Genomic DNA, 11,660 nt, shown 5'->3' with positions numbered 1-11,660 from the left:
GATTATTGTTTTGGGTACTCGTCGTATGACTGAACATGCAATACCTATTCGAATGAGGTCAATGTTCTCAGAAAGTTGCAGTTTAGTAGGAGATGTTGATGGCTCCGCTCTCAAAAGTTTGCCTCCAGTTCCCCAAAGCTTCTCTTTCTAGAATTTAGAGCTAACCTATGAACATTTTTTAAAGCTATATTGTTTGGGCTTTAGCCTTTATTTTTTAACAGCACATTAGAGGGACCAGAAGCATAAGGGGAACAGAGAGCTTGTAGGCATTTTCTACAAGTAAATGTTCTAAGAATTTTAAGATTTTTTTATTTGAAAAATGCTGCCAAAATTATGAGCTGTAGAACTGCCCCACACCCCAAAAAAATGGTACATAACTTAAATCTTAACTTAGACTTTGCTCTTGTTTTTGTTTATGTGTCCGCATGCGTTGTTCTGTGAGAAATACCCATATAAGGAATTCCGTCATGTATGACGTCATACAGGGCCATACTTGAAAAATAACGTTCTGAAATTTATACGAACCCTGGAGGAAATTCTGGCATAGAAAAACTTGCCGTTTTAACAGAATTTACAGCATAACTAATTGTAACAATAATGCACCTTTACAGTATCTGTAGGTAAAGGGGAACAATATGCAACATTTGGGGGGAAAAGGGGAAAGCAATATGTAAAAAAATATTTATACTGTGAAGCATTTTATAACTAAGAAGGAACTATTAAGACCTACTATTCTAGACACCAATCTTATGATTGGGAGAAAATTGGTGCAAACAAGCACTGCGTACAAGTTTATTGTTACAGCAAACACGATATATACAGCACACTGAACAAATGGAAATTGTGTGATTCTGCTTTGTCATATATGGGAATTTAACATAGGCCTATAGAGCTTGTTAATCGATGTCACGCCGCGTTAAATATGGCTCCGTCTTGGGAGGATGGCTGCTACTGCATTCAATGTAGTCTTTTGTTTTTCCTTCCATACAGCACGGGTTCCCAAATGTTTTCCTTCCAGGAACCACCAACAGTAACAACCAAGTATTTTACATTGTACAAAGACACAATTACAGTATATGCTCTCTTCTCAGTAATGAAAGTGCTCTTCCTACTGAATCCTGGCTGTGGGTCTAAGGAAGAGCTGTCCCCAGGTTTGCCCTCAACAATGGGTTGGTTTGCATTTAACCCGAGGGCCTTCTCTTCTGCGGGGTGTGACGTGGGGATGCAGGAACACCACCTGTTTTTTTTTTTGCTCTGCCTCTTTCTTGGTTGCCGTTATAAACAGACAAACATTATTTCAATGTGTTTTTAAGAGACTACCGAACAGTGTAAGTGGTAAAGATGACCATTTTTTCTTGTATTTAGCTTTTATTTGTTCCCAAGTTCTAGTGGGTCCTGTGGTGGCACTAATATAAAAGAGGAAACATAATATATATAAGACACATAATATATGTAGGTATATATCACTACTTACAGATTTAATTTGTCTGCAACATTTTGCCAGCTGTCTTTCCTGGCTTTTGCAGCCGTTGAATCCCTGGTGTTTTTATTAAAGACAAAAAATCGGTGAAGCCCTCAAGCAAGAGTTCTTGTTCTGCCGCTGAGAAATACTGAGCGCGCTCCTATGCCATGCTCGCAGACCAATCAAAGCGTTGCTGATCAATGTTTCTACTATCGATACATTTCCCCTACTAAGCCAACCCACGAACGCACAATGATCTCAAAGAGCTCAATCCAGCCATACTAATCATCAACAACAGGTGCGTTCGGAAAACCGAATTAGCAAGATCATGAATAGCATGGTACATAAGCGTGGTACAAAGAACGGGCCCCAGATCTCAAATCAATTAAGCATCTGCAGGATGTGCTGGACCAACAAGTTCAATCCAAGTTGGCTCCACCACTCCACCACTACAAGGTCTTATAAGAATTACCTGCTGTCTGTGCCAACGGCCTTGTGGATAGTACTTCGATATATGTGCCATGGGTGCACTTCAGACGACCCGAGTCCCCCATATCTGCCCTACTTAGCTAAATTTGCTTTCTCCTAGTGTACTTAAAGGCAAAAAGCCCGAAAAATACATCAAACAGAAAATGTTGTAGATAGAGACGATAATTTATTAGTGCCACCCAGAGTTGGATTGATGTTAGTTTCGCTTTCCTGGATTGTGGGGATGGATTTCGGACCGTCCTGTAAAGTCTGGTTCTTTATAATGTCTGACTGCCAAAAACTTGTAGCACTGAAACTTCTCATTTCCTTAATTCTGTTTAAAATATGCTATTAAATGAAAAGGCACATACTAGATTACTACACAGATAACATGATCTGTCTGCTCTAGGACATCAGAGTCACGACAAACATTTTTAACAGCCGAACTCAACCCCCACTGGCATGAGGTTTGACAAGCCTCCATGGCATCAAGTTAACTGATGAACCCCAACAGCTGCAGCTTGGGTCTGGAGCCATAACACTGCCATTTGTCCTCTTTTATCCACACTGAGGTACAGACTGAGGTTTGGATTGACCCGTCAAGAATCAAGAACAAGACCAGGCCTCTATTTCATACTCTATTTTTTTCATCGAAAAATTATCTATTACTTGTGGACAGTGGACAAGCGAAGATGGAAACAAAAACAAAAATCATCTTTTTCGTGATCATGGTGGGCTCAGTATCAATGTTAACAGCAGTAGTGACAGATCACTGGGCTGTGTTGAGTCCTAAAGTAAACACAACATGTGAGGCAGCTCATTTTGGCCTGTGGAGACTCTGTAAGAAGCAAATCTACATCGATGAAGAGAAATTTATTGGTAAAAGCTGCGGACCTATTAGTTCGCCGGGGGGTGAGTAATGGAGTAAATAAAAAATTTTTTTGCCGGTGATAAAGCTTAAGTTTAATGGCTTAAGTGTTTTGTGTGATTCATGTTCGGAGCCATTTTCAACAGTTCAAATAAAATCATTTCTGAATCAACACAAATCAAAACATGTCTTACTGTAACGGCTAGAGAATTTGAATCATTATTGTACATACCAATTTTAAAACTTGGTCACATTTAACAGTTGGTGATTATTTCAAAATGGAGGGTGAGTCTAACAAGATTTTTTTATTTTTTTACCTCACAGGCAGAAAGTGCTTTACTTGATCTCTGTAGCCACTGGCAAAACATCAACATTAAAGGAGTTGTTCACCTTCAAAATGTAAATTCTGTCATCATTTAAAGTGTCAAAATTAGCACTTTAAACCTGTATAACATTATTTCATCTACAGAACACAAAAGAAGATATTTTGTAAATGTTGGAAACAGAACAGAACAGCACCCCCACCCCCCCCCCCCGACCCATTCACTTCGATTGTAACCTGGGGGGCTGATAACAACATTCTTCAAAATATCTTCTTTTGTGTTCAGCGGAATAAAGTCATACAGGATTGAAATGACAAGAGGGTGATTAAATGATCAAAGAATTTTCATTTTTAAAGTTGAACTACTCCTTTAATGTGCTTCTTATGTTTTCTTAAAGTGATTTACAACTAAATACATAATTGCAATGACAAGTAATATTTGTTCAACAACAATGTTTATTTAGATGTTGACGCCGGTGGTTCATTTGACTGTGCATTGACATGTTGCATGACAGTGCTAGACAATGGCTACATTTGTAAATAGAGGGTATGCATTGACGTCACTTTCCCACATGAACATGCAGGGACACGATACCTTGAGTGGTAAAACACTCAGCAAATGGCTGGTTTCAATCGAAGAAACCAAGAAACAGGGACTAAAACACGCAATTATTTGCTGAAATTACAAGTAAGAGTACCTTACGACTTACAAAAGAAGCAGGTGTTCTTGCACATTTAAATTTTTTCTTAATCTTGGGCGCGTTCCAGCATGTTCACGTGGGAAAGTGACGACACGTGCATACCCTCTATACTCTGTTTCATGGTGTGATTTTTTGACGTGTTTAAAATAATCCAGGATCAAGCTAAAATCTTTATGGAGTGTCTATTTACACTGAGTACAAATAACCCACCTTGCCTTCAGAGAATACTTACAGTAGCTCCGCCCACCAATATGTGATTGGAATAGAGAGTGATAGAATGACGCTATTTCAAACAGTGTCTCCAGTGGCGTAAGGTGTAAAGTCTGTGTAGTTTGGCAAGGGAGACAGGGTTCTAATTCACCTCTTGCTGAATACGCTCTTTAACTCTTTTCTATTACCTTGCAGATCATAAAGGCATTTGTTTTCAATAAAGTTAATTTAAAACATAAAAAAATCATAAAGTTTAGGTTTAGGGTAAGGGTAAGGTTAATGGTAGATGTAGGGCATTAATATCTCGATAGTTACCATCACCAATATTTTTTATAAATATAATGATTTACACTCTTTTATTATTGCATAATGTTTACTGCACAACAATACTGAGGTGCAAATAGTAACGCTATCTGCCACTATTTATAAGTAAATAGCTTCTTACTACTATTTCTACTTAATCCAAAGAAAATACAGCTAATCAGTTGGTTTAAATAGCATATCGGTAAGAAATGCTGCCATTTTCAACAGTGTAAATTGATCCTTCTGCTATTTAAACTAAGTGTATATAGCATCTGTCGCTATTTTGACTTGGTATAAATAGCGCCTATTGCTATTTACGCTTAGTGCAAATAGCCGCTGCCTAATCTTTATTATAAATCCCGTTTTACTAACACCTGGACTATAAAGACCCCAGCTAATAAAATGAATTAAAAAACACCTGATGCTCTGTGAAGCTCTTGATCCAGTCTTTTTTCAGCTGCCAGTGATATGATTTGCTTCTCAGTTCTGTACAATTTTAACCTTTTCTTGGTTCCTCTGCAATCCTGTTCATTCTTGTTGAGATTTTCAGTCCAGCACTTAATCATTGCCAGCATTTACTTTTGGCATCAGCATCCGACCTGTTGTCCACATACACATTGAAAAAACAAGTGTACACGTGTTTCTGATCAGAATGTTATCCGATCAGCATGACCCTATGTAGTAGAGGACCTTCATATGTGCCCATCATCATCAGAAAAGCAATGTTTTTCATATGATAAAGATGATAACTTTGTTCTGGTTAACAGTAACAAAGGGACTAGTGGAACCAGACCATGCCAGCATAATCCCCACCACCAGTTTTGCCTTTACCATTGTCGAAAATCCCAATAATGTAATTTAATTTAACCTGTTATTGCCTCATCGTAGTAATGACATCATTGCCCTCTGTAAGTGTGACCATCGTGTCAGTATTTATATAGCAAATCTAAATTGTGTGTGTGTGTCCACAGAAATCAACTGTTCATACTTCAGACATTTTACACCAGGAGAAGACTCCGAGATCTTTGAAGTTAAAACTCAGAGAGGTGAGTTAAAATCTGACAACAGAATGCCCTGTGCTGAAACAATTATTTTGTCAAAATATTAAGACCTGAAATGTTTTTAACTGCAAATTGTTCAAAACCATATCTGGACAATTCTGCTATAGCTCTTTACAGTTGAAAGAAAAAGTATGTGAACCCTTTGGGCTTACTTGAATTTCTTCATAAATTGGTCATAAAATGTGTTCTGATATTCATCTAAGTCACAACAATAGAGAAACACAGTCTGCTTAAACTAATACCGCACAAACATTATACGTTTTCATGTTTTTATTGAACACAACATGTAAACATTCATAGTGCAGGGTGGAAAAAGTATGTGAACCTTTGGGTTTAATAACTGGTTGACCCTCTTTGGCAGCAATAAGCTCAACCAAACGTTTCCTATAGTTGCAGATCAGACCTGCACAACAGTCAGGAGAAATTTTGGACCATTCCTCTTTACAAAAGTGTTTCAGTTCAGCAATATTCTTGGGATGTCTGGTTTGAATCGCTCTCTTGAGGTCATGCCACAGCATCTCAATCGGGTTGAGGTCAGGACTCTGACTGGGCCACGCCAGAAGGCATATTTTCTTCTGTTGAAGCCATTCTGTTGTTGATTTACTTCTATGCTTTGGGTCGTTGTCCTGTTGCATCGTCCATCCTCTGTTAAGCTTCAGTTGGCGGACAGATGGTCTTAAGTTTTCCTGCAAAATGTCTTGATAAACTTTGGAATTCATTTTTCCATCGATGACAGTAATCCGTCCAGGGCCTGAGGCAGCAAAGCAGCTCCAAACCATGATGCCCCCTCCACCATATTTCACAGTTGGGATGAGGTTTTCATGTTGGTGTGCTGTGCCTTTTGTTCTCCACACATAGCGTTGTGTGTTCTTTCCAAACAACTCAATTTTGGTTTCATCTGTCCACAGAATGTTTTGCCAGTAGTGCTGTGGAACATCCAGGTGCTCTTTTGCAAACTTCAAACGTGCTGCAATGTTTTTTTTTCTCCGTGGTGTCCTCCCATGAAGTCCATTCTTGTTTAATGTTTTCCTTATTGTAGATTTGTCAACAAAAATGTAAGCATGTGCCAGAGATTTCTGTAAGTGTTTAGCTGACACTCTAGGATTCTTCTTCACCTCATTGAGCATTCTGCGCTGTGCTCTTGCTGTCATCTTTACAGGACGACCACGCCTAGGGAGTGTAGCAACAGTGCTGAACTTTCTCCATTTGTAGACAATCTGTCTTACCGTGGACACATGGACATTTTTAGATATACTTTTGTATCCCTTTCCAGCTTTATGTAAGTCAACAATTCTTGATCGTAGGTCTTCTGAGAGCTCTTTTGTGCGAGGCATGGTTCACATCAGACAACGCTTCATCAGAACAGCAAACTCAAAACTGGTGTGTGTTTTTTATTGGACAGGCCATCTTTAATCAACACATCCAATCTCATCACATTGATTGGACCCCAGGTTGGCTGACTCCTGGCTCCAATTAGCTCTTGGAGAAGTCATTAGCCTAGGGTTTCACATACTTTTTCCACCCTGCACTATGAATGTTTACATGTTGTGTTCAATAAAAACATGAAAACGTATAATGTTTGTGCGGTATTAGTTTAAGCAGACTGTGTGTCTCTATTGTTGTGAATTAGAATAAGATCAGACACATTTTATGACCAATTTATGAAGAAATCCAAGTAAGCCCAAAGGGTTCGCATACTTTTTCTTTCAACTGTATATGCCTGTAGATGCTAATATTCCAACAACACGTGACCTAAACCCCCTGATGATTCACTGAAATATCTTTATATTGCACCTTTGCTGTCCTCATTAATGTTCCTGGTATTGTGTATAAAGATTGCAATATCGATATACAGGTTTTTCTTATTTCTTTTTTGTTTTAGAGTACAACATCTCAGCAGCTGCCATAGCTATCTTCAGCCTGGCCTTTATAATTCTGGGTACTTTGTGTGTGTTGGGTTCTCTCAGGAAAGGAAAGGACTACCTATACAAGCCTGCAGGCATGTTCTTTGCTTTCGCAGGTACGACAAATGTCATTCATGCTCTCTGTGTGACTAACTACACACGCTTCTCACATAGACCTGTGGATTTATTTTTTTCTATACAGAAATGATATATTATATACAGCGGGGAAAATAAGTATTTGACACATTTTTATCAGTAAGGGGATTTCTAAGTGGGCTATTTACACAAAATGTCCATCAGATGTAGCCATCAAGCCAAATATTGAATTCATACAAAGAAATCAGAACATTTAAGTATACAAGTTCAGTCATAGTAAATAAAGTGAAATGACACAGGGAATAAGCATTGAACACACTTTATTTAAAACTTTGTAGAAAAGCCTTTGTTGGTGATTGGAGCTCCTAGACGCCTCATGTATGGAGAGACCAGTCGTCTGCATTGCTCAGGAGTGATTCTGGCCCATTCTTCCACATAAATGGTCTTTAAATCTTGAAGGTTCCTTGGGCCTCTTTTATGAACTTAAATCTTCAGTTCTCTCCATAGATTTTCTATGGGATTTAGGTCAGGTGATTGACTAGGCCATTCAAGCAGCTTGATTTTCTTTCTTTGAAACCACTTCATTGTGTCCTTGGCCTTCTGTTTGGGATCATTGTCTTGCTGAAATGTCCACCCTCTTTTCATTTTCAGCTTTCTGGTAGATGGCAGCAGATTTTTATCCATAATGTACTGGTACATTTCTCCATTCATCCTGCCTTCAATAATATGAAGTCTGCAGGTACCCCTTGCTGAAAAGCAGCCCCAAACCATGATGCTTCCACACCCAAACTTAACTGTTGGTATGGTGTTCTTGGGGTGGTGGGCAGTGCCATTTCTTCTCCAAACATGGTGTGTAGAATGACTGCCAAAACGTTAAATTTTGCTTTCATCTGACCATACTATAGTCTCCCAATAATCCACAGGCTTCTCCAAATGCTCTTTCGCAAACTTTAACCGAGCCTCAACATGCTTTTTGTTCAGCATTCGAGTCTTGCGTGGTGAGCGTGCATGGATGCCATGGCGGTTCAGTGCATTGCTTATAGTTTTCTTTGAAACAACAGTACCTGCTGATGCAAGGTCTTCCTGACGTTCTGCCCGAGTGGTTCTTGGCTCTTAGAGAACTCTCCCGATTATTCCTTGTACTCCTCGGACAGGGATCTTACATGGAGCACCTGATGCTCTTTCCATTTCCGGATAATGGCCCCCACAGTGCTCACAGGAACATTCAGCATTCTGGAAATTCGCCTATAACCATTCCCATCAAAATGCTTTTCAACGATAAGATTACGAAGATGTACAGAGAGTTCTTTGATTTTATCCATCATGAAGTCTTTCCTGTGTGCCTCCTAGGTAGTGAGAAGCCTTTATAGGCCATCAATTAGGACTAAAGCAGCTGATATCAATTAGTACTGATAGGGGGCAGGGTTTCTCTCTCAATACTGACAGATTTTAGGTGATCTCCTGGCTTTCTATGCATTTTGCACCTTGTTACCTTCATGTGTTCAATACTTATTCCCTGGGTCATTTCACATTATTTATTATGACTGAACTTGTATACTTAAATGTTCTGATTTCTTTGTATGAATTCAATATTTGGCTTGGTGGCTACATCTGGTGGAAATTTTGTGTCAATAGCCCACTTAGAAATCCCCTTACTGATAAAAATGCTTATGTGTCAAATACTTATTTCCCCCGCTGTATCTAAGGGATGATATATCACTCAGCTTTGTGCTGAGGCCTTGATCAACATATGCCTGGGTTTATTCAACTGTGTGGCTGTACATTATCATGCTTACTCCGCTAAACTTGTCACATGAGAAAATAGTTACTTTAAGTAAATTTTATTACTAATTTTGATTGTTTATATAAGCAATTTCAAACCTTCTGTACAGTTACTACCAGCTTGTAATAATTGTGAACGGTCTCATCCGGAAATGCTGGATACTGAACTCATACTGAAGCATGTGTCTCATACTGAAATAAACTTATTAATAATAAACTTACTTGAGATAAGAAACACATGTCATCACAGATGTTTCAAAATGTACAAACACTCACAAAAAGAATATGAACATTTAAACCAGGGATTGTCAACCTTTTTGACTCCCACTGTATTCAACAATATTTAAAAGCCCCCTCCCACTCACAATAAAGTATTTTAGAACTTGACATTAACTGGAAAAAGCATTTATTTATTAAAAAAAGGTCCAAATAATAATAAGAAATTTTTAGTTTTTAGTTTTAAATGTATTTCAAAGCTTGTTCTGTTTTATTTAAAATGATTAGTCATCTTAAAGCCCTCTTGGAAGTCAGCTGGTGCCACCTTGTGGGCCACTGTCCCCCTGTTGAGAACCTTTATCACAGATACATCACACTGTAAACCATGTTTTTAATAATCAAAAACGTCAATGTTCTAAGACCACCTGATAGTAAAAGGTACTGAGATTAAAAAGGTTAATCTAAACTCAGATTCATTTGTGAACAGTAGGTCAAATATATTTTTCACTACTTCAGAACTCTGTACATTTATCGTATCTTTTCTGTCCTCAGGTTTGTGTGCCATTATCTCAGTGGAGGTGATGCGGCAGTCAGTCAAGAGAATGATAGAAAGTGAGGACACTATCTGGATTGAGTATTATTACTCCTGGTCTTTTGCGTGTGCGTGCACAGGCTTTGTACTGCTTTTTCTTTCTGGAATCGGCCTACTGCTCATCTCCATGCCACACATACCCAGAAACCCCTGGGAAAGCTGCATGGATGCTGAGCCTGACCAGATGTAGAACAGGTCTACCATACCACAGATGATAAACTTGTGCTCCATAAGAAACTCAGACCTTTTCATGCAAAAGAGGTAATTTATTGAACCTTTTGTTATTATTCTGGAGCAGGTACTGTGAGGATTTATGACATGATTTTGTGGGAATTCATGATGGTTGGTTGTAATTTATGCACCTATGCTGTGCAAGCTAAAGTGGTGCATAAAATGTGGTGTAAATACTACTTAAGTACTACAAAGGCTCACATTTAATGGTAGTTACAGATTTGCCACTGTTGTCATAAGATCATTTAGAGAGTATAGACCTATCTCAGCAGACACAAAGTGTAATACACCCCTTTACATCACCTCATACCAGAAGATAGCCTAGCTTTTAAAATGTATATTATTATATGCATTTAACATCTTAAGATGTAAAAAGAATAATTGGGTAAATAACTGAATCTTTTGTGTAATAATGCTGCACATAAACTATCCCTATATTTAGATGGATTACCATGGTCATGTTTATGAGACTGAGATGGTCTGAAAGGAAAAGGGTTGGAGAACAACCCTGTGATTACCAGTGTATTGAAGGAAGTGATACATTGTCAGTTAACACCTGGCTGACATATTTTCAGGATGATCTGTACAGTATAAATATGCAGAGAGTGAATTTTAAGTAAATGCATTGTAATACACAGTGGTGTTTTCTCTTACTGTAATCTAATTTTGTTATTTCGTTTTGTTTCCGTCTATCTGTAGAGCATATTTCAAACAAGGTTTGTTGGCTTAGGTTTGTTAAAAAAGAAAACCATTTTAAAACAGCTCCCATGACTTCAAAAATCAAGATATCGTGATGCACCATCTGAAAAGGAGACCTTAAATCTAAAAGTGCCAAAACAACAGCATTCTCTTTGTCAGTTTCCAAGACACATATATTACACAACATTTTTGTAGTCGGAATTGGGGCTTCATTGTCATTTTTGACATTGGACTATTATCCATGTAAACCGTACAAAACATTAAATGTACTTTTTTTTGAGTACATAATTGTACCCACTAAGGACCTATTGTGTACCTTTAAAAGTACAGTTAACTGTTTTTTTCTCCTAACATTTACCTTTAAAGGTTCACAAGGGTACTTCGGGTGCTTTCTAAAAATGCCATTTTATGCTCATGTATACATTGAGCACATATAACTTAGCACTCAGCAATGTTTTGGATGTCCAGAAAATTCTGTTACTAAATAAACATCAGAAAGCTGTCCAATCACATTGTGATTTTATACTAAGGTCATCAGGTTTGGTATTTAAATGGTAGTGTGACAAAATAACCCATTTTAAAATATGAACACCCTTTAAGAACCAAACATGGAACCATTTAAGGCTGTTCTACCAATTGGCATGCTTGGTTTGATTAAAATGAACGTGCGACAGCAATATTTAGGGTGGTTTAAGTATTTAAGGTTTATGTGAACGAACAGTTATAACACACAGCCTTGAAAATC

General features: G+C 38.1%; 1 protein-coding gene across 1 annotated transcript; it reads left to right on the top strand.

Moving 5' to 3' along the window:
• The first annotated feature begins 2,503 nt into the window (after nt 1-2,503).
• On the top strand, nt 2,504-11,544 carry cacng1a (calcium channel, voltage-dependent, gamma subunit 1a). Its single transcript, XM_056751160.1, has 4 exons — nt 2,504-2,842; nt 5,306-5,380; nt 7,278-7,415; nt 9,946-11,544. Exons 1-4 carry the CDS (start codon nt 2,623-2,625, stop codon nt 10,173-10,175), a joined length of 663 nt encoding a protein of 220 aa, XP_056607138.1. The 5' UTR covers nt 2,504-2,622; the 3' UTR covers nt 10,176-11,544.
• The last annotated feature ends 116 nt before the right edge of the window (nt 11,545-11,660 follow it).

The sequence above is a fragment of the Triplophysa dalaica genome, chromosome 6 (genome assembly GCF_015846415.1).
Source record: "Triplophysa dalaica isolate WHDGS20190420 chromosome 6, ASM1584641v1, whole genome shotgun sequence".
NCBI classification, from domain to species: domain Eukaryota; kingdom Metazoa; phylum Chordata; class Actinopteri; order Cypriniformes; family Nemacheilidae; genus Triplophysa; species Triplophysa dalaica.
This window is presented reverse-complemented; position numbering and strand designations above follow the sequence as displayed.

Bases quoted from the DNA above. Each gene is read 5' to 3' on its own strand.
- cacng1a (XM_056751160.1), top strand. From the start codon at position 2,623: ATGGAAACAAAAACAAAAATCATCTTTTTCGTGATCATGGTGGGCTCA. The intron at 5,381-7,277 runs GTGAGTTAAAAT...TTTTTGTTTTAG, and splicing joins TGAAGTTAAAACTCAGAGAG to AGTACAACATCTCAGCAGCT. The intron at 7,416-9,945 runs GTACGACAAATG...TTCTGTCCTCAG, and splicing joins CATGTTCTTTGCTTTCGCAG to GTTTGTGTGCCATTATCTCA.